The sequence below is a fragment of the Triturus cristatus genome, chromosome 1_1, assembly GCF_964204655.1.
Source record: "Triturus cristatus chromosome 1_1, aTriCri1.1, whole genome shotgun sequence".
NCBI classification, from domain to species: Eukaryota; Metazoa; Chordata; class Amphibia; order Caudata; family Salamandridae; genus Triturus; species Triturus cristatus.
In genome coordinates, this window is record NC_140579.1 from 128,852,250 (window position 1) to 128,879,185 (window position 26,936).

The 26,936-nt window shown below is 45.0% G+C and overlaps 1 protein-coding gene and 1 long non-coding RNA gene across 3 annotated transcripts in view; one reads left to right on the plus strand and one right to left on the minus strand.

The window, feature by feature from the left end:
- LOC146869773 (E3 ubiquitin-protein ligase TRIM39-like) overlaps positions 1–26,936 on the plus strand; it is a 171,713-nt gene that overhangs the window by 103,871 nt on the left and 40,906 nt on the right. For both annotated transcript variants that reach the window (XM_085614927.1, XM_085614941.1), the window contains exons 3-5: positions 10,289–10,519; positions 21,029–21,051; positions 23,414–23,535. In XM_085614927.1, the coding sequence (XP_085471053.1) occupies positions 10,289–10,519; positions 21,029–21,051; positions 23,414–23,535 (376 nt within the window). The remainder of the gene's footprint in view (positions 1–10,288; positions 10,520–21,028; positions 21,052–23,413; positions 23,536–26,936) is intronic.
- Positions 1–26,936, minus strand: part of LOC146869774 (uncharacterized) — a 228,315-nt gene that overhangs the window by 78,643 nt on the left and 122,736 nt on the right. The gene's annotated exons all lie outside the window — the stretch shown is intronic.

Here is a 26,936-nt window from a genome sequence, read left to right on the forward strand (position 1 = left end):
ACCAACCCTGGGGATCTAAAACTTACAACGATACAGTCTCCCTCTAAATGTTTAACAGTCTTTCCTACCCATGGTACCCTTCTGATCATCATAAAATGCTTGTGAAGGTGGTGACCCAGAACCGTTTTATTTGACAAGTGGTGAAGAGCCTTGTTTTTCAGGGAGGTCCAATGTTCCTTTTTTTCACACTCCAATTTGGGCACATTGGCTAAAATTATAGTGTAGGGGCATGCCTCAGCCGGTAAATGTAAGGAAAAATCCCCTCTTTGTTGTGGTACACGGAAATAAGTGCCCCCCTCCTTTATCTGCATTTGCCCTTCCTTTCCATGGGTCTTACCTAAATTGTCTTTGGCTAATTGGGAAATATTAGATCCTAAGCAGTTGGGCACTACAGGAGGGACTGGTTGTTGTAATGGAGTGATCATAGAACTCAACAAGTTATCCACAGAAGCCGTAATTGTGCTCCGTGTATCCCCTACCGCAGTGTTTGAACCTGTTTTAAGCACTTTACTACTGAGGTGAGATTCCATAATGCTAATACGGTCCTCAATACGCTTCAGAGTAACTATTAGGGGCTGAATAAGTGACGTAAGATGAGCTTCCATGGTTGTAACAATGCTTGACATAAGTGTCTCCCTACTCAGGTCCGCGCCTAAATTGGAACAGACACGCCTGCTCTCACCTGGATCCACACTATCTGAGTGAAGAGAGCTAGGATTAACCCGCTCCGACCCAGAAACAGTGGTGTTAGTCCTTGGTTGCTTTTCCTGCTTTCGATTTCCCACTGGATTTTTATTAGCCTTTCTTTTACCCGTGACAATTTTCCCCCCATTAATCATGATGTCACTTTTAATCCTGGACTGTCTGGTATGAATAGCCACAGGTGAGGGGGCTATGCTATCTATGCATAGAGGTGTAGTAGCAGTAGGATGACAGTCTTCCACAATTGACTCATTGGGAATCACACAGGGATACAATACAGCCGGAATGGCATTAGGGAAGGAAATATCGTCTAAGGGCAACGGGATACTTAAATGTCCAGTGGGCTCAAGAGACAGTCGGCGTTCAACCAGGGCAATTTCATTCACTACGGCAGTTTCCGCCTGTTTTAAATAATTGTCCAATGTCCCCATGCCTGCAGTCCTCGTGCTTGATTTAGAATGCCCCTTCATCATGTCTCAAATAAGTGATAAATGATGTCGCAAAGAGTGCTTTGTTGAACTCACCCCAGAACAGATGACAATGACGTTTATGACGAGATGTAAGGGGATAGTCCCAACCCGACCTCCTTCGTCCTCCGACGGCCTCAGACGGCCCGCCCTTTGCCCGGGCTTAGCCCGGCGCTCGCCCGCGCGCGTCCCGCGACGCGGAGGGAGCAACGATCTTTTAAGCGCCTCCGGGCGCGTAGATGTCGTCAAGGGGCGCCGGGGCACCTGGGAGTTGTGGTTTTCACCGCTCCGGGCCGCGTGGTGGAATGGCGGCAGCGGCAAGCCTACACCCAGCAAGGGAGCACCAACAAAGCCAGCGGTGAGGGAAAGAGGGCAACGACAGCAGCCCCGTCCAAGAAGCAGGTCACTCTAGCAGGGTTTCAAAATTTTTCACACTTTCCCGCTCCACCAAGGGAGCAACGATCCTTTAAGCGCCTCCGGGCGCGTAGATGTCGTCAAGGGGCGCCGGGGCACCTGGGAGTTGTGGTTTTCACCGCTCCGGGCCGCGTGGTGGAATGGCGGCAAGCCTACACCCAGCAAGGGAGCACCAACAAAGCCAGTGGTGAGGGAAAGAGGGCAACGACAGCAGCCCCGTCCAAGAAGCAGGTCACTCTAGCAGGGTTTCAAAATTTTTCACACTTTCCCGCTCCACCAAGGGAGCAACGATCTTTTAAGCGCCTCCGGGCGCGTAGATGTCGTCAAGGGGCGCCGGGGCACCTGGGAGTTGTGGTTTTCACCGCTCCGGGCCGCGTGGTGGAATGGCGGCAGCGGCAAGCCTACACCCAGCAAGGGAGCACCAACAAAGCCAGCGGTGAGGGAAAGAGGGCAACGACAGCAGCCCCGTCCAAGAAGCAGGTCACTCTAGCAGGGTTTCAAACCTCTTTTTGCCTTTAAAAAAGGTAAAAACATTCGGCAACAACTGGTTAAGGCAACTAGACAAACTGTACTCCCCAAAAAAGATCTCAGAAATCTCTTGAATTTACCACCTGTAGTGGGCCATTTCCGATGCCAGAATTGTTTGGCATGCAGTTTAACAGAGGATTCCAAACAATTGACCATTAACGACCAAATACACTACCAAAAAGTTTTTTCTAATTGTAATTCAAAAAATGCAATTTATTGCATTAAATGCCCGTGTAACAAATATTACATCGGACAGACTATACAACCAATGAAAAAACGAATATTACAACACAAGTCGAGAATAAAATGCAAAGTCCAAGGAGCCCCGTTAGTACAACATTTCCAGACTTTAAACCACTCGGAAAATGATCTGAAATGGTCAGTACTTTGTTTAGCTGGCAACTTGGAAAAAACGCAACTCCAGACAAGATTAAACAGATTGGAAGCTAGATTAATTGAAAAATACCACACTACAGTTTTGGGACTTAACGACAGAGATTAAATATGGTCTTTACCACCGGCGTAGCTAGGGGGGGGCGGTGGGGGCGGTCCGCCCCAGGCGGCACTATTTTCAGGGCGGCAGCCATGTGGCACTGATGGCCCATGGCGGTGGCCTTTATAATTTATTTGGGGACACTGATACAGTGTGCCCAAATAAATTATAAAGGCCGCCATCCGTGCCGCGCGGCCGCCACCCCTACAGTGAGCGCTGTAGAGTGCACCCCCACACACACGCTTGCGGAAAAAAACGCGAGACGAGCGTAATGGAGGGTGCGGTTCAGGCGGGAAACAGTGGATTGGCTGGCGGGGCGGGGCTGGCTGGGATGACGGCGTGGCCCCTATGCATCTGCAGCCTGTGATCGGGATGCCGAGGCCGGGAGGCCTAACTGTTTGTTGATTGGCCCCATAATCGTAACGAGGTGGAAGCAGATGGCTGCAGACCCCGGTGAGGCATCCTGCTCTGCGGAGGAAGATTCGGGGCGGGTGCGGCGGCCCTGCCGCTGCCTAGCCAGTGTTGAGGTGAGTGAGGCTAGGGACACGCAGTAGTGGGGCCCAGGGATCTGGCGGTCAATGCCTGTGTGCGGCTGAGCGCCTGGAGGATCGTGGTGAATTGGCACTTAATTCCAGAATACTTAATTCCCAATAGAGCTGACTGGTGTGGTGCGGCGACTCTGGGGACTCCACTGTGCTGCCTGCCCGGGCCTGGATTGCCTTGGGGGCGGGGAGGGGGGCTGCTGTGCTGTGAGCACACGTGTGCCGCAGCGGCGAGTATCACCTTGGGGTGAGAAGGTGCAGTGATTTGGGACTGATGCATAGAAGTGTGGGAGAGTGTCTCAGGCCTGCTACCCGAGGATAAATATGTTTTGCAGGGCCTCCCTCCTTTTCACTATAGTTTTTGTTGCTTCAACAGCCAAGGTAGGAATCGTTTGGCTTTTCTTTTTATATCTTAAGTCAGAGGCGCAACTAGAGCCAAATTTCGGGGGGGGGCTGACCAAAAATTTCGGGGGGGGGCTGAACTTTAAGAAATAGGCAGAGTGGAGCTGCAGGGGCTCTTAGAAGGGGTGAAACAACAGCGAGGCCTCATTCACATGCAAATGGTCTTTTAAAGACCTGTGAAGTGCTCGGGTGCGGCTGCTTTTTTGCCCGGGAAGGTGCCTCATCCCGGGCTGCCAGACACGAGGGGGGGGGGGGGGCTGAAGCCCTGCGAGTCCAATGGGTGTTGCGCGCCTGTCTTAAGTATTGTTTTTTCTGCTGTTGTGGTGCAGGTGCCTGGTGCACATTGCGAGCGCCAGGTTTCCCTCTCCTAACTGTATTTCAGTTTACTTTTACTTTAGACAGTGGAGAGGCCTGCGCTCTGTGTATTGTAAGCGATGCAGTGCTGGCCCACTTACTTTTCTTTTCTGGCTCCATCTGCGAGTCAGAAGCACGCTACCATGGTTCATGTTCTCCTTGCTTAGTCTCTGCACAGAAACAGCAGATAAGGGTGCCAAGGCCAATTTCTGTCTCTGTTGGCGGTCGGGCCGCTTGGGAATCGGCTCTTCAAACTACAATGGTGTGGGGACCCCTTCACCCCTGAGGTGCTGTGTACTCTGGAATAAAACCACCTTCTGCTAAATTTCTTGTCAATCCAGGAGTCTCCAGGAAGCAATTTAAATGTCAAGACAACTCTCGTGAATAATGTTCCTGCTGGAGCCAGATAAGCGTTTTGTCTAGTGGCAGTTTCACCCATCATCAAGTAGCGCAGATGGTTGATGTGCCTGCTGCATAAAACGTGTGCCAGACATATCACTACACTGCATTTTATGTGGCAAGCTCAGGGGGTTACTGCTCTTGTCACAGAGATCCTTTTGTTATTTGAAGTTCATAAGCTACAATACTAATATACCACATATACATATGAAACGCAATCAATGGGCTGCATTTAAACTGCGTGGTATAGGTTAGAAATTTATTTTTTTGCCCAGGTTTTCATTATCCCAATGTTGCTAAAAGGGTTAGGTTGGGTAGAAATACATTCTTTTTAATAAAACCAACCACGGTGGTACGTTTAAAATCCTGTGTTTGTGCCTCCCTGGACCACACACACGTAAAATATAATGCCTGCTAATAAGGATGATGTGTGATTCCTACAACTTGTAATCCTCACTGTCTTACGTAACATTTCCTATAAACTGATTTGCACATGTATGATTGGTTCTCTCTGTATAATGTGTGTATGATGTAAAGTGCTCTGACACCCTACACTGGTATGAGGAGCTCTATAAAGGAAATGAAACATGTGAAAGAGACAAATTAGTGCCCTTCCATTTCAGGTGCTTTGTAGGAGTTTGAAGGTCTTACAGTTTTTCATTTCTCATATGGGTGTTGCTTGTGGTATTTATCTGTTTCCATGGACTTCTTTGCTCGATTTTACTTGCCAGAAAGTGCCACTCTTAAGTGTCACACATTTGACCGTTAAATGTCACTCATAAGTATACTGAAACTATGAAAATGTCACACATAAGCAATCTTAAACCTTGGCAGTTATGAGTACCCGGAAGGTAAACATGCTGCTGCCACCACTGCTCCCTAAAACACAGTGATAGTCCTGAGGTTTATCTTCCGTAAGGGGCGCAATCCCCTCAAATAAAACAGGAATGCTTTGAATTCCCTTGCTAATACTTTGTGCATGTGTCTTTGTATGCTCCTCTTTTTCAGATGGTCTCTTCACAAGTGTGACCCATTCCTAAGCAGTGTTTAATTGTTATGGTGTTTAGTTTGCACGGTTGCTGTCGGAAGAAACATTAACTATCCTAAAAGTATAAAATCCAACTTGCCCTACAGTAGGGGCCTTGCCTGTGCCACCACTGTGGAGTCTACATAGGAGAACCTAAGGCAAGAGCTGAACGGACATTTTGCACCTCACTCAGACCTGTCCTGAACAGCCGGGCCACCCGCGCTGTGGGGCCGGCCCAGAATTTAAATTGTCATGCCGCCAGGCCTGTGAATTATCACCAAACATCAAGAGAGCCCGGGCCGGCCCGCCCGACACAATGCCACTGGATGAAGGAAAGTGCTGCGTCATGCACTCAAGAGACCGTGGTGAGAGACTGAGGGCCGATTGTCACTGGTAGTCACGCTACCTCAGCCTAGGCGAAGAACGAACACTGTAAGTTAACCAGCCACTTCCACTAGTTGTCAATCAGAATATCACAATAAAATTAATTTAATTTTCGGAGAGCGTACAATGTTTCTATTCTAGTACTGCTGCAGCAAGCGGTGCATTCATTAGTTCTCCCATGAGGCGGAACATTGAGGACAGCAGTAGTCGGGCTGCCCCGCACAGGCACCGGCTGCATTCACTGGTACACAGTCAGGAGTTGGAGGCAGCGTAGAGGTTGATTGTGGGGATTATTCCCAGCTAGGGATACAGACAGATGCAAAGAGGGAGTCTGGCAGGGGATGGATCCTACGTTTAGCTTTAGGATTATTATTGCTCAGTGTCTTTTTGAAAAAATACAGCATAGATATCTAGGCTATGTGTACCTCAGTCAGCCTCTTCTCCTGAGGCTTGCCCCCTCCATCATGCCTAATTGTATTGTAATGTTAATTACTTAGACTAGCCATGCAACTTACTTTTAGCCTCAGGTTAATAATAGCTGGTGGCGCTGTGCGCAGTGCTGTAATCAACAAATTGATTTTTATTAAACTGCTCAATATGTCTTTTTGAAATAAATAGCATCATTCTGCATAGCTGCCAAGGTTTCAGATTGCTATGCAACGTTTTTAGAATTTCAGTGTAATTTTGAGTGACATTTCAACAACTGTGACTGACACTTCCGCATGAGCAAAATCAAGCAATGAGATGATGGAAACATATAAATATTATAAATTACACCCATTTGAGAAACAGGAAACTATAAGAAGATCTTAAAACGTCTGGAAAGCACCAGAAATGGATGGGCACGCACATTGCTAGGGGTCACAACCCAGGCTGGAAGCTACTGAATGTTGTGATGAGGAATAAGGTTAAAAATGCATGATAACGGGATGGAATAATGGAGTATGTCTAACATTATGACGTAAAGCATGCCAAGAATGTCAGAACACAAAAGCAGCGTGGGATTTCTCTAAATCACTAGGCCTTGTGTGAAATGAACTTCTATATATCAATAACAAGCTGGAGGTTTTTGGTGCGATAGAGCCAAACTACATGGTTGACTTCATTGGGGGCTCCGGAGCAAATGTCATTTTTTCCACAGCCGCCCCCCCCCCCCCACCTCCCGCTATCGGCCATGGGCGGCAATCTGAGGGATAGCCCCGGGCGCCAGAAGCTCTAGCTACGCCACTGGTCTTTACTGCATTAGAACAAATTTAATGATAAAAATGCATTAAGTATGTGAGTTGTTCGGTGTTACTTCGCAAATACAGGTTTCTGAAAATTTCTGATAAAGAATTGTTATTAGGTACAAAGATTGTAAGGAGTGGCGGGTCTACACTGGGTTATAAGGTGGTGTTACTATTATTCCCTCCTTTTTTATTCTTATCTTTAATTTTATTTTTAGAATTGTTTAATATTGGGCATTAGGCACTATCATTTATGGTTTTGTTTGTAGAAGTAATTAGTCATTATGACGATTAGAGGCCACTCTGATGTAGTGATTAGTCTGCTTTCGGGTTTCATTGATTTAGGAATAGAGTCCGTTTTTTAGCTTCATGACCTCTCAATCCGGATATATTCTCGCTTCCGCATCACGTGTTTCCTGATGCCGGAAGCGCGAGGTATCTAGACGACAAGCACGTACATACTAAGGTGAGAGTTACTAAAGAAATCGCCACGTAAAATCATAAGGGTTTCTAGTTATAAGAGTGGGCCCTTAGCTGATTTCTCCGTCTCGTTATCCCGACAGAGGCGGCGTCTACAGTCTTCCGTTTTTTCTCACGGTTTCGTGTAACGAATTGAGGCATTTAAGTTCGAACAACCAAAGATTTTCAAGGTAGGAACTACCAAGTATCATCCATGATTCTTCGATGTAGGTAGCAGAAATGGGTTGAGGCAGTTAACGTTTAGCCATTGGTTGGTTTGTTTTGCAGTCAAAAAAACATTGGATGGAGATTTGGAGAAATAATTTACGAATACATTACAAGATACCTCGACAGAACGACTTCTACTAGTAAGTTTAGAATATTGAAGTATTTTGGTCATGATTGCTTTAGTAAGTTCCCGTGTATTGGATATTTAGATGACTATAGCATTCCCAGTTAAAGGGATTGATGATTCGGGACCCCATGAAATAGCCTCAAGAAACAGTACGCTCTAAAATATCTGCCTTGATAAGAGATATTATACATCATAAGGCCATACTCCATTCAGTTGGTAAAGAGGCCTGATATGCATATAATATATCGATATGAGCACATGTACAATACACCTCTATCACCCTTAGTAATAGATAGAACCAGTACACAGTGGTGTTAGTGCACTATGAGGTTTATGTTTATTTCACTTAATTTTGGTTTTTTGGCCCGTCACTTCAGTGTTTCTCTTGGAATGTAATTTTTTGCAATTTTTTGGTCATATGACCCGGTCCTATGCTCCGATGTGTATATATAGTGTAAATAATGATATATGTTTGTATTATATTGTACATATAAAATAGTAATACAGAAATATTGAGTTTGTATCTATAGGTGAAATTCGAAGAAATTATATATATATACATGTGCCCTAGTCCTGATGAGGCCTTAAGAGTTTTGTGGCTGAAACGCGTCGACAACGATTTGGAAGACATTCAGTTGAATTATTGATTATTTTGGATTCACTTTAAAAGAGTACTTTTATGAATGTAGAGATCATAATGAAAAAGATCTCAAAAGTTCTCGAGTAGGTTTGATCTTCATTGGAAAGGAATGCTTGAGTAGATTAATCCTATAAGCATCCGAATTGAAATATAGGGTGTCGTTGATGTATATGTTCATTGATTTCTGATTTCTTGTAAGTAAAGATTGTAAATATTATAAATGCTTTTGTATATATGTCTGAAAGATTAATCTCTTTATATATTGATGCTGAAATATAAAACAATAAATATACTTAGACGCAGATCTAAGGAAAGATATACTCATTGTTGGGTTGGAATTACCGTGTATGACCATCAAAAATATTGACAATAGAGTTCACATTGAGGATAAAATAACTCAAGGGAGGAGATAATTAATCTTTCTCGCCACCAGAACATAGAAATATCATTAATCCCTAGGCGTTAGTTTTTTCTTTACACTTACACCCAGCAAGGGAGCACCAACAAAGCCAGCGGTGAGGGAAAGAGGGCAACGACAGCAGCCCCATCCAAGAAGCAGGTCACTCTAGCAGGGTTTCAAAATTTTTCACACTTTCCCGCTCCACCAAGGGAGCAACGATCCTTTAAGCGCCTCCGGGCGCGTAGATGTCGTCAAGGGGTGCCGGGGCACCTGGGAGTTGTGGTTTTCACCGCTCCGGGCCGCGTGGTGGAATGGCGGCAGCGGCAAGCCTACACCCAGCAAGGGAGCACCAACAAAGCCAGCGGTGAGGGAAAGAGGGCAACGACAGCAGCCCCATCCAAGAAGCAGGTCACTCTAGCAGGGTTTCAAAATTTTTCACACTTTCCCGCTCCACCAAGGGAGCAACGATCTTTTAAGCGCCTCCGGGCGCGTAGATGTCGTCAAGGGGCGCCGGGGCACCTGGGAGTTGTGGTTTTCACCGCTCCGGGCCGCGTGGTGGAATGGCGGCAGCGGCAAGCCTACACCCAGCAAGGGAGCACCAACTTAGCCAGCGGTGAGGGAAAGAGGGCAACGACAGCAGCCCCGTCCAAGAAGCAGGTCACTCTAGCAGGGTTTCAAAATTTTTCACACTTTCCCGATGCATTTGTAAGTCATTTTACCGTGCTGAAGTTGCTCAGCTGGTTGTGCCGGCCGTGCATACTCGGTCTTTTATTTTCATGTGTGTGGTCAAATTGCCACCAGTAACATGGTCGATAGTGACATCAATATGGTAAGCGCCAAGAGACCGTTTGTGCACTACCTAAATCAAGGCCACATTATATGCTACATAATTACACTGCACTCAATGCAACATACACTCCAAATAATAGCACTTAGTCACATAATTACACTCTACTGAATGCAACATACATTCCACACAGTACCACTCAGTGCCACATAATTACACACCACATAATTACACTTTACTGAATGCAACATACACTCCACACAATACCACTCAGTGCCACATAATTATATGCTTCATAATTAACCTGCACTCAATGCAACATAAATACACTCCACATAATACCACTCAGTGCCATATAATTACACGCCGCATACTTACACTCTACTCAATGCAACATAAATATACTCCACATAATAGCACACAGTGCCACATACTTATATGCTACATAATTGCACTGCACTCAAAGCAACATACACTCCAAATAATACCACTCAGTGCCACAGCTGAGCTTCATGTAGGGAAAAAACGACTTCTATGCCCTCTGCTGTCCTATTGCACACCCCTGTGTCTGGTATTACAGATATGATGTCCCTCAATCACCCAGTGAATGGCAAGAAAACCCATGTCAGCCCCAGAGTCCCTTGATAAATGTATTACATAGTTCTGAGGTGCTAGCAACGTGAATATATCATTTATTTTAACGTTGCAGGCCAAGTTCAAGAGCCAGAGAGAGCAAATCACTAAGGAGTTTGAGAAGCTCCAGATGTTTTTGGAGAAGGAAAAATCTCGACACCTCAGCAACCTGGAGGAGGAAGAGAAGAAAAGTCTGCAGAGCATCAAGGAGACAGTAACACAATTAGAAGAACAGCAATCTGTCCTAAGAAGTTGGATTACTGAGATGGAATTGAAGTGTCAGCAGCAGGATGTGGAGGTATTGAAGGTAAGAAAATGATATAAATCTAGAGAACAAGAAGATCCGCAAATCTCCATTAGTGCAAGAAAGTACCAACATTGAAAGCCAGATCTAGTGGGAGCGATGCATGCTTCCACAACTGTCTGACCCCACTACAAAACATACACAAAGTAATATATGGATAGAAGTAAACCAGGGAAAAGGGACTGGGATAAGAGATAAAACAGAGACGCAGGATATCGATACTCTGACTTGTAACACAGCTGGGCACTGTCTTCAACTGGAGCCGCATTGCAATCTGAAGACGAGAGGAAAGCTTTTGCAATTTTATCATTAATGCTGCAGCACCTAATATGTTGTATGGTAAACCTTTAAGCAGCCCGCATCTCCAGATAATGAAACTCTTGGTCTGATTTACATTTTGGCAGAAGGAGTATTCTCCTTCGGCCTGGCGGAGGAGTTAATGACCACCAGGCCGGGGCGTACTCCACCCACAAAATTTAGACATGACGCACAAACTGGCGGTCATTCTTAAAACATTGGCTGGGCCCTCTGTCACAGCGGTTCCTGTCATTGCTTTTTTAAATTTAACCTCGATGCACGGCCTACTATTTTTTGTATTTTCCCTTATATGAGATTTTCTGTTTGAAAAATAAAAAATGCTCCCCCTGCCACTGGAGTTCTCTCCAGTGGTGACCGAAACCTAGAGCAGTTTTCACTGCCTCTGACTGCCAGGGTTTTCCTGGTGGTGACGGGCAGTGAAAACTGACCTGTACATCCAACCATCTAAATTAGGTGGGTGGACATAGAGGTCAGACTTTGATGGCCCTTACTCTGCCGCACAATTGAAGGGGCATAACCATGGCGGAGACGGAGTAGTCTCCACTGTGGTTGCACCAATGACCTGTTCGCATCTAAATCTGGCAGCTCGAGTGCCAGGGCTTCTGCACTGCAGAGTGAAGCGAGGCGGCCACATGTATCCTAACATGGACCTTGCCTGGCCACCACGGTGGCTCCTGGCACTGTCTTCGCTCAAGAATGTGAACTGAGTTCCCTTTGACTTGTGGGGATAATTTGGACTGCACCCGAGCTTCATTCACGCTTCTGCTGTAACTACTGGGGGAACCAGCCATCAAGGAGTCTTCCGGAGTGGGATTAGCTGGTGGGGGCTCGACGGATGTAAAGACACACGGGAGAATTTTAATCGGATCACTGGCTTGTATACCAAGTTACTTTTTGTAGTATGTAATACTACTCTGTGATTTTAAAAAGTATTCTCTTTTCTTAAAAGACCAGTCCTGGACTTTTTATGTCTCTGACACCAGTGGCAGACAACCTCACCCCCTCCAGTGAGACCCAGTAGCCCCTGTCTGCCTCGTGACCTTCCCGAATGGGTCTGAGAACATGTAACCGAAGCCTTTAAAAAAGGAACTAGGTAAAAAGTTTAATAATCCAAATGAGAGGTATGAGGCTCTCCTGTTCTTTCCGAGGTCCAGCTGTATCAGATTGTGTAGACTGATATTGGGAGATGAAGACCAAGTCTGTGCCCTACTTCTAGCCGAAGATCTAGCTAAAGCTGTGTTATCAGAACAAAGATTCAGACGTCAACTTTACCATTCTGTTTACAAAGCAGTGCACCATCCTGCCCATAGCCGATCAACCAAGGTTTAATCCAGCAACAAAGGGATACCGGGCAGATATAGTATTGCTTGGCTCCTATTCTAATCTGACTTTCAATTTTCATGAAACTTTACCGTCCATTGGTCCCCTCCTCCAACACCTCAGCACACACAGGCAACATTGACATTAGCTGATGTTGGATGGGGCAACAAGTTTAGTTTGTGAAAGATGTTATGTCACCCTTGCTCCTTTCATTGTTTCTAGCACCATGCCTTTTCTCATTGAAGCATTGACTATGGTAATAGCATCCGGTCCTGTTGACTCCCATGAACCAGGCTAGACAAGATCATGCAGTGGCGAGGAAACTTATAAGGAACAAAAAAGTAGCAAAACTTGTTTAATGATTAGCAGGGCGCTCACTGATTCCAGCGCACCAGCGCTAACTGATTCCAGCGCACCAACGCTAACTGATTCCAGAGCACCAGCGCTCACTGATTCCAGAGCACCAGCAGTCACTGATTCCAGAGCACCAGCAGTCACTGATTCCAGAGCACCAGCACTCACTGATTCCAGAGCACCAGCGCTCTCTGATTCCAGAGCACCAGCAGTCACTGATTCCAGAGCACCAGCAGTCACTGACTCCAGAGCACCAGCGCTCTCTGATTCCAGTGCACCAGCGCACACTGATTCCAGCGCACCAGCGCTCACTGATTCCAGCGCACCAGCAGTCACTGATTCCAGAGCACCAGCACTCACTGATTCCAGAGCACCAGCACTCACTGATTCCAGTGCACCAGCGCTCTCTGATTCCAGAGCACCAGCAGTCACTGATTCCAGAGCACCAGCAGTCACTGATTCCAGAGCACCAGCAGTCACTGATTCCAGAGCACCAGCGCTCTCTGATTCCAGAGCACCAGCGTTCTCTGATTCGAGAGCACCAGCGCTCTCTGATTCCAGCGCACCAGCGCTCACTGATTCCAGAGCACCAGCGCTCACTGATTCCAGAGCACCAGCGCTCACTGATTCCAGAGCACCAGCGCTCACTGATTCCAGAGCACCAGCGCTTACTGATTCCAGAGCACCAGCGCTCACTGATTCCAGAGCACCAGCGCTCACTGATTCCAGAGCACCAGCGCTCACTGATTCCAGAGCACCAGTGTTCAGGATTTGTAATGGATCTCCTCAATTTTCTGACCCAAAGATTCTGCTACCCCTTTGCAAATTATGTGGTAGATTTGTCTTTTAGCTGTTTTCGGGACTCTGATTAGTTTTGAGTTTACTAGCCCTTATGGACCGATATTTGTTTGGACTTACAGATCCTGCCTGCACATGCATTGTTCCATAAAGTGTCTTGCCATTCAGTTGGCACCACTGAGGTCTGAGGGTCCTGAGACGTGTGGATTAGAATAGGGGTGATGTGTCTTTGTTTCCTCACAGGATCAAAAATTTGAAACTGTGTTTTTCATGTTTGAAATGCCAAGTAGATATAATGCACCCCAAGGGAACAGTGTTCAGCATTGGAACGGGTAACGTATTTCCAGTATTCCCAGTGCAATAGATCTGGAGAAAATAGAACATTCTAGAGTGGTCCGGGTTTCTTCAGGCGTGAGAGATTGCCTGGGACACTTGTTTAGCCCATGGAGAGCCCTGTGAAGTTTCTGATAGTAGAGAGAAGAAGAGCTGTATCTGGCCTGGAGCAGAGTAGACACACAGCTGCTGAGAGCCTGTACCCAGCAATGACCATAAATAAGATCAAAGGCCCTCTATAGCAACACCATCCAGGAAGAGGAGCAAAGATAAGGAAGTTTCTTGCCAGCACTATTTGTTTTGAGAGTAGATTGAAGCAGAGAAGTTGTGGGACAAGCAGAATCTCATAGGCCACTGAGAGCCGCCAGCTGCCTCGTTCATATAGACTAGACATTCAATCCTGTCTGGTCACTTATGTATATTGGCCTTAAAAGGTAACCCCTTCCTGGTGCGGACTGCCAGTAAAGGAGTTTAATTGCATATGTGCACATATTTTTCTAATAGCTGAGGAAGTATATATTGTTCTTTCCCTCACATTCTAGACATTACATTATTTTCCCCACAAGTGTCTGTCATTGAAAATGTAAACCCTCAGGTTCTGCCTAAGAGTTATTAATGTAAAGTGACGTGTTGTACATAGAGAGTATCTCAATTGACCTGTATTATTTACTGTAAAGTTTTTTACCCTTTTATTCCCACTATGAATGTTCTTCATAGCTGCATCCACACTGGCCAAGATGTAAACGTACTCTCTATATCAACGATGGTCCACTTTGCTACTTATATATATCTATATAAATAACAATAAAAAGAATTTTTTTAAAAAAATGAATGTTCTTCATAGGATCACGGCACATGGCGTTTAATAGTATAGTCTGATGGTTTACACTTCTGACCAGTGTGGCACAAACACTGGGTAGTTTGGTGGCAAGGCAGTCTTAAGATTACCGCAGGTGATTACCACAAAGGTACTGACAATTCCAACTGCAGGATCGTGAGTGGGGCCACATGGAGAGACATTGGAGGGTTTAGATACCACATGCATTTATTTCTGCAATCCATGGCCGCTCCTGTACCCAGAGTAAGAGGTTTCCTGCTCCATGTTGAGTCCAAAGATCCTAGACAAGCTGAGAAATGGATTGAACGTCATTTGGAATGTACTCTGCTACCATGCAATCATCTGCTCTTTATGTATGTGGTCTAATCTTATCTCCAGGAAGGATTATGTTCGAGGCATATGAGCTGCAGATTGTACACTGTGCATAGATCGCCATCTGGTGTTGGGCTCGGATGCTTGCACCTTGTTGTCTTGGAAGAGTCTTTTGTAGTCACGAGATAGGTGACCCCTCCCTTGGACGATAATGCGCATGGGCATCGACTCCATCCTCAGATTGTTTTCTTCCGCCATCGGGTTCGGATGTAACTTCTGAGCTCCGGTTCGGCACCATATTTTCCAAATCTTTTAGACGCGCAAACTATCTGAAACTCAACGGTATTGTTTTCGATCACGTGATCTTCGACGCGCCCCTTAACTACTCGAGTCCGATCGTCGACGCGGGCTGCTGGGCCTATCGACGCCGTTCGGGCCTATGGCTCATGGAAAGGACTCCATTTAAAAAATGCCCCCAGTGTGGTGCTAAATTCCCACACAGTGACCACCACAAGGTCTGTAACCTGTGTCTCTCGCCCGAGCACGACGAGAATAATTGCCAGGCCTGCGCCTCTTTTCGATCCATAAAGACCATCCGTGATCGCCGGGCCCGACGACACATCATGGCGCAGCGAGCAGCTCCGGTACCGGTGGACATCTTCGATGAAGGCCCCGATGTCCCACAGGAGGATTCTGAGCACCTGGAGATCGTGTCCGAAGCAGACGACTCAGACGACCATATCACTCCAGGTCAACGAGTGAGTACAATTGCTCCTACCCCAACCGAAAAAAAGAAGGTTCTGGTCAAGACTTCGCCTGCTGGCCTCAGTCGCGACCGAAAACAAGCTTCAGAAGCCCCGCCCCCGGGCCCGGCTCCAAAAATAACGGACAAGCCTTCTGGCAGCTCGGGACCGAGCAAGCCGCATGTCAGTGTTCCGCAGGCACCATCGGCACCGAAGCCGGGCGCCCAGCCTACTCCCAAAGAGACGTCGCCACCGAACACCTCGGCGCTGAAAGAAAAGGCATCGTATCCAAAACATTCAGAGCTGAAAAAGATTTCCGCCTCCACATCCAAGCCGAAGGACCCCAAACCACCTCCCAAGGCTCCGTAGCAGAAATCCAAACCTCGCTCGGACCCGAACAAATCGGCGCCGAAAGCGTTTACGGAAGAGGAAGAACTTTTTCGCCAGATCATATCGATCCTAAACAAAAAACTCTCCACATAGACCCCAAAACAGGACATGTGGCTACTGTTCCACACAAGAAGAGGAAATTGGACACCCTAGGCATTCCTGTAGTGCCTGTAAAGAGGAAAGACTGTGTCACTTCACCTATACGACCCTCTTCTCCTGTTCTTTCTCCTAAACCTGTCTCTCTTCCACATTCTCCTATACTTCCACCAAACTCATCACTACCTCTGGTTGAGGATGATTTAGGGGATGGGGGAGGCAACAATGACCCTTTTACTGATCCTGATGACGACACAGACGTACCACAGGACGATTGGGACGCTTATGATGACCCAGTAGATCCTCCAGACCTCCCTGATCCCCATGCATACCCAACAAAGTCATCTCCACCAGATGACAATATTGGTTTTGGTCAGCTTGTAAATGGGGATGCTCTGTACCATGGTGTTCAGATACATTCCGACCCCGCAGACGAGGACTTTCTACTGGACACCTTTGAACAGTCACAAAAGACTGTACAAACCCTGCCAATGTTAAAAGGTGTCATTAAACATGCCCCCGACATATTCAAGGACCCTGTTAGGGCTAGGATTCTCAATCCCAGAATTGACAAAAAATATAAACCCGCTCCCAGTGATCTCACCTACATCAAGTCTCAACTACCTTTAGATTCACTCGTGGTAACTAACGCTAGGAAACTTGCCAACTCTCATACCTCCGGTGATGCGCCAACTCCGGACAAGGAGTCTAAATTGTTAGATGCTTCCGGCAAGAGTTGCTGCCCAAGTAGCTAATCACTGGCGGATAGCCAACACACAGGCATTACTTGCAAAGGTACGATAGGGCTCACTATGACCAACTGGAAACCCTATTGCAACATTTACCTGATCAATATAAGACCAAGGCCAATTATTTAATTCAAGAGGGCAAATTAATAACTAATGCATCAATCAAGTGTGCCCTTGATGCAGCTGACACAGCCTCTAGGTCCATTAACACTAGCGTGCTACTCAGACGACATGCCTGGTTACGCATCTCTGGCTTCAAACAGGAGGTACAAACAACTATCCTCAATCAGCCGTTCAATCAAGAACAACTTTTTGGACCGGCTGTAGACACCACTCTAGAAAAAATGAGAAAAAGGACACAGACTGCTAAATCCATGGGAGCATTACAGTCTCCATCCACACGTGGTTCCTTTTGTCGCTCCTTCTATAGAGGAACATCCAAAAACATCGGGCAGACACTGCCTCTTTTTCCTACAAGAACTCCACACAAACATCCCCCAACAGGGGATACGTTAGAGGCGGATACAGGGGAAATACCAACAAAGGGAGAGGCCGAGGTAACAACAACACTTGCACCTCCCTCACTAATAAGCAGTGACTTCCCTCCACTCCATTCAGACCATTTCACCCCTGTCGGAGGGAGACTATCACAGTTCCTACCTGTCTGGACTTCCATCACCACAGACAAGTGGGTAAGACCAATTATCCACTATGGTTACTACCTGGAACTTACAGCAACCCCACCCACCATACGACCCAAACAGCGCCCAATGTCCACGGAACATCTCACGCTCCTAAAACATGAAGTTCTCTCACTGCTTCAGAAGCATGCAATATAACTAGTTCCCTTACAGCATTAAGGAACAGAGATTTACTCTCTGTATTTCCTAATCCCCAAAAACGACAGCACCCTAAGGCCAATACTTGACCTCATACTTCTCAATCTCTACATGCAGTCATATCATTTCCACATGATCACTCTTCAACAGGACCTTCCACTACTTCAACAATGCGACTTCCTTGCCACACTAGATCTCAAGGACGCCTACTTCCACATTCCCATATACCCTGCTCACAGGAAATACCTAAGATTAATGGTGGACGGACAACACTATCAGGGGTGACCACCGCACCCAGGGTGTTCACAAAGTGCCTTGCAGTAGTAGCAGCACATTTGAGAAGACAACAAATCCATGTCTTTCCATACCTCGATGACTGCCTGATAAAAGGCAAGTCATTCAACTAGTGTGTTCATCACACTCATCAAACCATCCAGCTACTACACAACTTGGGATTCACAGTAAACTACACCAAGTCACAGCTTCAGCCCTCCCACATACATCAGTATCTAGGGGCCACATTAGACACCTCCAAAGCTCTGGCATATCCCAATCCAGCCAGGATAGCCAGTTTACAAACCCTAGTCACCAAATTTCAGCCACAGCATTCCCTCCCAGCGAGGGTATTCATGCAACTCATAGGAATGATGGCCTCTTGCATTTTCATCGTACCTCACGCAAGACTTCAGATGCGTCCATTTCAAGAATGTCTAGCACGTCAGTGGAACCAGGCTCATGGACAACTTACAGATCTGGTGTTGGTGGACAGCCGCACACATCGCTCTCTGCAGTGGCGGAACACACGAAACCTTTCCAAAGGGCAGCCGTTCCTATAGCCGGTTCCACAGATGGTTCTAACAGCAGACGCATCACTCACTGGCTGGGGAACCCATCTCCTAAACCACACAATTCAAGGCAAGTGGACCACTCAACAAAAAGTGCTCCACATCAATCACCTAGAATTTCTGGCAATATTTCTAGCATTAAAATCATTCCAAGTACATCTGTATCACAAGACTGTCCTAGTCCGGACGGACAATATGACAGCCATGTATTGCATACAAAAACAATGAGGCACACATTCTTTGCAGCTGTCTCAGCTGGCGCAAAGCATATGGAGAGGGGCCATTCCACAAAACACATACCTTATGGCAGAACACCTTCCAGGAGTTTCCAATCAGATTGCAGATCTGCTAAGTCGACAGACACAGTAGATACACGAATGGGAACTTCATCCTCCAGTTCTTCAACCATTTTTCCAAATGTGGGGCCAACCAGAAATAGATCTGTTCGCCACTAACGCAAATGCAAAATGCCCAACCTTCGCCGGCAGGTTTCCACACCCGTTGTCCAAAGGCAATGCGATATGGATGAACTGGTCAGGCAGATTTGCGTACGCTTTTCCGCCACTCCCACTGATTCCCCTAGTAGTACGCAAGCTCAGACATCAGTCTCTCAAGGTGATCCTGGTAGCTCCCACATGGGCACGGCAACCATGGTTCACAACACTCCTGGAACTTTCAGTAGTTCCACACCCAAAACGACGTCTCTCCCCAACGTTGCTAACGCAGAACCATGGAGAGATAAGGCCCCCCGATCCAGGACAACTGAATCTAGCGATCTGGCTCCTGAAGTCCTAGAGTTCAGTTACTTTGACCTTCCACCGGACTGTATGAACATCTTTAAAGAAGCCAGACGCCCTACTGCTAGAGCTTGCTATGCAGCAAAATGGAAAAGATTTGTCATCTACTGCAATAATAATAAAATCAATCCGCTGGATGCTTCAATCCAGGACATCATTTGCTATTTGCTACACTTACAGAGGTGTAATCTAGCATATTCATCCATCAGATTACATCTAGCGGCACTTGCCGCTTATTTAAAAAACAGACAACACTTGTCACTATTTAGAGTACCTGCAATTAAAGCCTTTATGGAGGGCCTTAAAAGGATAATTCCCCCCATACTGCCACCCTCTCCGGTGTGGAGTTTAAACATTGTTCTTACCAGGCTCATGGGTCCCCCATTTGAACCTCTGCACAAATGTGAACTGCAGTTCCTCACATGGAAACTTGCTTTCCTTGTTGCTGTTACCTCTCTCAGGAGGGTAAGTGAGATCCAGGCTTTAACCATACAAGAACCATTCTTACAAATACATCGTAACAAAGTGGTTCTTAGGACAAATCCAAAATTCCTTCCCAAAGTAGTCTCTGCTTTTCATCTTAATCAATCAGTTGAGTCACCAGTGTTTTTCCAAAACACGGACTCAGTAGCAGAGAGAGCTCTTCACACACTGGACATCAAAAGAGCCCTCTTTATTACATTGACAGGATTAAGCCCTTTAGAAAGACAAAATAACTGTTTGTAGCCTTCTCACCACCTCATAAAGGTAACCCCATCTCCAAATCCGGAATAGCCAGGTGGATAGTCAAATGCATTCAAATATGCTACCAAAAGGCTAAACGCACATTAACAATTCTCCCTAGGGTGCATTCAACACGCAAACTAGGGGCTTCCACGGGCATATTCTTAGGGAATATTCCCTTAGATGACATCTGTAAAGCAGCAGCATGGTCTACACCACACACCTTCACCAAACACTATTGTGTTGACGTGCAGGCTAAGCAACCGGCTTCTGTAGGCCACTCTGTTCTTAAAACACTTTTTCAAACCACTGCAACAGATACAGGTGACCACCGCTAGGGGAGACACTGCTGTACAGTCTATGCACAGTGTACAATCTGCAGCTCATATGCCTCGAACTGAAAATGCTACTTACCAGTAAGCATCTGTTCTTGGCATGTAGAGCTACAGATTCGTAAACGCCCACCTGCCTCCCCGGAACCTGTATCTATTCCAGTGTTATCTTAATTAGATACATTCACATGGACATATCTTTTATTTCTTACTAACTCCATCATTTCCCATCATGGCGAAAAACAATGCGAGTATGGAGTTGATGCCCTGCGCACTATCATCCAAGGGAGGGGTCACTTATCTTGTGACTACAAAAGCCTCTTCCAAGACAACAACAAGGTGCAAGTATCCGAGCCCAACACTAGATGGCGATCTATGCACAGTGTACGAATCTGCAGCTCTACATGCCAAGATCAGATGCATACTGGTAAGTAGCATTTTCCTTATCACTTTTGTAATAGTAGTGTGCTTTACTATTCTAGTAGAGCTCCCTCCATTGGATTGGATTGAATGCATTCATGGGTTAATCGAGTAAATCTGTGCTTGATGCTTTATCTGCAAAGGTCAGTAATAGAAATGTGTGTTCATTATTAACATATGTGTTTATATATGTATATAAGTAACTTTTAATTAGTACACCTGTGAATAACTTTTTTTTAAATGTTAATTTTACTGCAAACATAAACTTTGTTGTCACGTGTTGATATGTTTGTTTTACTCCCTAGGATGCGAAGACCGTTTTGAGCAGGTACAATTATCTTCTTTGATTAGCTCACCATATCAAAAAATTGAAGAGGAGTCATTTGAATGAATTCTATCTCACTGCGGTCTTCTTTATGTATTTTTGCCCCTCGTGTGGGCTCATTTTTCAATAGCTCACTATCTTCTAATTAGGTGCAAAGAGCAAAGCGACCATGCTTACTTAGAAACACGCTATTCAGCTGGGGGATGTAAGAGGATATTTTTGTTTTCTCCATCTACTTATTCATTTTCCTTTTTCTTTTTATTTCCCCTTTGTGTGTTTATTTTTCTTTTTATAATGTTCCCTTATTTTTTCATACTGTACTAGTTTATATTCTATTTTACTGTCGCCTTTATGTGCCTCTAGATTTTTTTGTTTTTTGTTGCTTTCTGTTTACTTTAATTTCATGCACTAATTTCCATTCTCTTAATGTGGCCCATATCTTACTTTTTTGCTTATTGTTTATATTGCTTTTTTACTTTTTGTCTTTTTCAGCCTTCATTTATACACTACTCTTTTTCTTTGTTTCTAGTCTATCTTTTGCCATTGTTTTTCGTTACGTCTTTCTTTAGTTTTTCTCTTTTCTACATTAATTATCTCCTTCTTGGAATGTTTTTCTCCCTCAATTAGCATATTTTATATTATAAAGCAGCATTTTAATATTCATTGTATGGCTTACTGGGTTGAATGGTTGCTGCTGAACCATGCAGTATTCTAAAGACCCGCAGACTCAGGCTTCCCTCCTTATGGCTTTGGGAAATTAAATAACATTAAAATGGTTTAGAACCCTAATTTTTACAGCTCCTAGAAAGAGTAGAAGTGTGATATGATGTGCTATATGATGTGCTATATTATGACACATTAGTAACAGTAATATTAGTCAGTTTTCTAACATACTTTTTCTTTACTGTTGAACTTTCAGAGCATTGATATAATATTCAATCACATTTACTAAATATCATATAAATCATTAACATATTTAGTGTTGTAGAGAACAATTGACAGCTTGATTGTCCTCACTGTATACATTCTTTGTCCCTTTCTTATCCTTGTACTGTAATGAACTGTAATGTGGATTTGTAGAGCGTGAACTTGTCACCCGTGAGGGTACGCAGGTGCTGAGTAGGTGCGGGCTGTGCAAGATGGTTCAGTTGAAGAGACAGATTTTCACTATTTTGTAGAACTCTGTAATAGGCTTGGCGGTCCTAATGTGCTGGGGAGGTCATTCCAGGCTGCCAAGTAATAGAAAACCCTTCCTCCTGTTTTGCTTCTATGGATACGGGGTGAGGAGAGTAGGGGGTGGCTGTGCGAGTGATGTCGAGTGGTGGTTCCTGGTTGGTTTGTTGAAGTGTAGTTGGTGGTTGAGGTAGGTGGGACCCGGTTGTGTAGTGCCTTGTAGGCGTGGGGATCTTGAACTGGCAGTGTTTCTGGATAGGGAGCCAGTTAAGTTGTTGGAGGAGAGGTGTGATGTGCACATAGCGAGGACGTTTGAGTACTAGTCTGGCTGCGGCATTTTGGATGGTCTGCAGCTTGTGCCGCAGATGTGCGGAGTTGCCATAGTAGAGGGCGTTGCTGTAGTCCAGTTGGCTCGTGATAAGGGCCGGTGTGACGGACTTTCTGTTGTCAGGAGAGAGCCATTTGAGTATTTTTCTGAGCATGAGGAGAATGTGAAAGAAGGCGGAGGTGAGGGCAAGGGTAAGGGTGATGTCCAAGATGATGCCCAGGTTTCTGGCGTGGTTGGCGGGCATGGGGGTGGGGCCATGTTCTATGGCTGCATCTCATTTCTTTATTTGACAGTATAGATTCCCAGTCAGATACTTCGCTTTGGGAGATCCTTCTGTTTATTCCATTGACCTAGGTGAACTCCTTGTCCATTCCTTTAGAATCCGAGGCAGTATAATCCTTATTCATCTTGCATCACAACCATTATCCACGCTTATCTTGCAGAGAAGCTCATCATCTCTGGTGGTTCTCAACACACCCACAGCAGGACACCATCAGACTACAGAATAAGAAATGCAATATAACATTTTTTTTAATACAAGGCAGTTTCCATAAGTGCACCCAGGATCTGGACCAACATCTGTATATTCTCCTATTCCTCATTGACTTTATTCTTGTCCTTGACCAAGTGCCACTTTTCGCTGCCTTTTGGCTAGGATCCTAAAAATACCACATACATACATGCATCTCTTTTTGTTTGTGCCTTGGTATTCCACTCTTCATTTTTCTGAGTGAATACTTCCTATCCTCTCCCTACCTTTTTTTATTTCTTCATATTTATTTGACTCAATGCATAATGACTCTCCAGCCTGTACTTTCTGAGCAGATGTGAATTTCATAGCATCTCCACTTGTCTCTTTCCAAGGTATGAAAATATGAAAGATCAGCAAATGGACTTCTATATCTTAGCGGAGAACAAAGAGGAGGCAGAAGAGGAGGTAGTGGAAGAGGAAGTGGACCTACAGATAAAGATAATTGAATCATTGGGTGAGAAACCACAAATTGTGTTAACTATAAGAATGTCCAGTAAACTGTGAATGTCTAGATTTATCAGCTCACCAATATATTTAGTTGGCAAATGTGTTGTTGCTAAGACACTTAAATCCAAACCAATGAAAGCGCTTCAGAGCTGGTAATGAAATAAATGGAGTAATTATAGACGACTTTATAAAACAGGCAGACATCTTTGAATGTTTGTAAAATACTTACAGATTTTTACCAGGATCATAAGGAAAAGAGAAAGGGTGGAGCTGCTGTGATTTGGCAAGTGACCTTTTTTTGTAATCAAGGTAAGGCGCTTGTAGGTAATCAGTCCAGTAGCCAGTAGTGTAGATTTTACAGGTAGGGTTATTCAGTTACAAGTAAGATTGGAAGTATTGTGCTCCACCGGGAACAGCATCCTGCTGCTCATCCCCACTCCTTCCAACTGACCACTCATCCAAACCATGCACTCATGAACATTCTATTACATCACTCAAGTTCAACATAAACCTAGGCACACATAAAAGTAATTCCACAGTGTGTATGTGTTCACACAATCTTAGTGAATTAGAAACAATGGTCAATGTCCTTGTTGGTAGAAAGTTGCGTTTGTCTTTTATTCCATTTTCATTAGGGTAAAACAGAAACCAGCCAACACGTGTTTTGTCGCATGTGGAAATATGTTCTGCGACTTCCTCAGGGCTGTATGGTGGACAAAGAATCTTGGCAGTCACTCCGCCGTTGATAATTCCAACCCAGCTAGCCAAATGAAGTCCTAGAGTGATGGACTATATCGTCAAAAACACCGTAATGCCGGTGATCACTAGATTGGGTCTGCTGTGAGTAACTTCAAGTTAAAGTTGCGGTCGTGTACAAAAGGGAGATCGATAGCGTGTGCGCTCGGGCTCCTCACGGCAGTTCACTGTGTTCCGGGTGTAACTGTATAGGATGTTTTCCTACTCAAAATTGAGGGGTTATAGGGCTTATCCCCTTACCTAGTTGCTCCATATACTTTTGTGCTCACTGACACATACGTATACTAGCAGAGCGCCACATTTCCTGAATTACTCAAAACCCTTCGTCCCACAACTATTCTATTACATCACATTCACACAGGATGAGCAGCAAGGAACTAGGAGACCATAGGATACAACACAGTTCAACACAGATAGTTCAGTGACTGATTTAACTTTATCTGCTGTCATCTTAAGGTGAAACATATTTAATTAACAAGAATCTATAATAAAAGTTAATGTTAGTCATAAAAAGGATGCATAATTCACCCTATTCCACAGTAGGGAGTTTCTTGATTAGGACTATGGTGCTCCGCCTCCTCTCCTAATTTGCAACTCCATTATTGTTTTTTCGGGACTGTAACTCTGACTGAGCATATGAAAGGTAATGATGAATGCCTTTCTACCTTAGCCTCGCTTGTAGTAAAGGCCAGGTGGCCAGGTGTCTTGCTTCGCCTTTCAGATTAATACAGAATCTCCCACACGGTGGCTCAAACAACGGCGAAGCAGGAGACATGAAACACAACTAACACCTTTAGAAAAGAATTTTATTTTACACAATGCTCTAACAGAAAGGCTTTCCCAGATGCCAAAATAACAACATTCAAATTGGTAAATGCAACAGTTATATGCATGAATAATACCATGAATAAACAAGCAGCAATAATATGAGATAACACTCAAGAAATTATTATAGGTCGTCCGGCAAGAGATCAGAAAGACATATACACTGGATACATCAAATTATTACTTTGATTGTGCACCTCTCTCAGTCACACATCACAAATAAAACACCTCAAATGATCAACACCACTGGCCACACATCACAATGGCAATAATCAAAACTCAACACTTCACCTTGTGCAAACACTGCATTTTAGCCCACTCCTGACCGGGGGATTAACAGCCGGGGATCAGAGCCTCAGCAACAAGTGCTCCACTGTTCCTAAGTAGATGTGCCCGTCCCCATTCGGATTCCAAAATCCTGGTTTTTAAGTCCACAACCCTCATCTTTATAATGTAAAAACTCACACTAGAAGGTTCGAGAATTTCCTCCCTGCACCAAAGGAATCTTACCAGGACTATCCAGCTCCAAAGCAAACATTCCATGGCAGGAAGAAGTTCCCATGTCCCCTCTACAATGTCCCATGTTCCAGCCTTTATCTTGACGAAGCTCATGTAAGCCTTCCAGGATACATTAAACAATCTCTCACAAAAACAATCCTTGAACTTGATTAACCCAAACAACTTGCAAGCATAGCTGTTCACGCAGATAAAGCTCAAGCCAGGCAAAGTCAGAATTCAGGATGACATGAGGCCATGTCAAAGCCAATAGTAAGAACCTAATAACACTACCAATGTACAACACAATGCACATTTGAGCACCACTGCTTATAGCACTACACTTCAAGACCAAAAAGTACATTCCACACCACTCTCTCCCTCATGCATTCAAATGCACATCTCACACGTTCTGTTCTTGGCAAGGCTGTTCTACTTCATTACAGCTCCCACTGAAATACTGCAAGATTACAAGAAATGAACATTTAAGAGAAGCAAGGCTTATGCAGGACATCGTACATTCAGGCTGGGGTAAAATAACACACCAAAGACAATTACAATAATGGTAGTCAAAGGTCATCACAGTGTGTCAGACCACAAGAGTGCCTTTAGCACTACACCAGGTACACTCTCTAGTTACAAGAGTGATGCAATGACTTTGGGGTTATATTGTGCAGCCCTTCCCTTTCACATCAGTAAGAAATCTAGGCTTCAAATTTGATTCTATCTGTCTTTCGAGCCGCAGGTTAGAGCTGTTTCCGCTAGTTGTTTCCTTACGTTAAAATCTCTCAGGAAGAGGCTCCATCTAGTTCCTGAGGACAGTTGCAAGACCATCATCCGTGCCTTGGTTACTTCCAAGTTAGACTTCGCATTAGTCTGTACCTGGGTCTACAGGCTTACTTCCTGCATCGCTTGCAGAGCATTCAAAATACGTCCGCACGTCTGATTCTGAAGATCCGGCTCGCTCATCAGTAGCAGCCTCCTTATGCAGGCTACTTTGAGTGCTCATTGTCGGCCACATTAAATTCATCTTCGCTTATAGAGCCTTTGAGAAAAAAGGCCTTTTATATCTAAGAAGTAGGTTGTCTGCCTGCCACTGGGGCAGATGGCTGCAATCCAACGCTCTAAAGTTCTGCGCCTTCCCAGGGTTGGCAAGACAAGGAGAGGGGGCCATTCCTTTTAATTTCTGACTGCCAAACTCTGGAATTTCCTGCCAACTGTTCTGTGTTTCCCTCCTTCTGAATCCATTTTTCGTAAACTATTGAAGACTTTTATTTTTGATTCATAGGCTTTCTATACTGGGATGTGTTCGTTCTTGTTTGTTCCGCACTC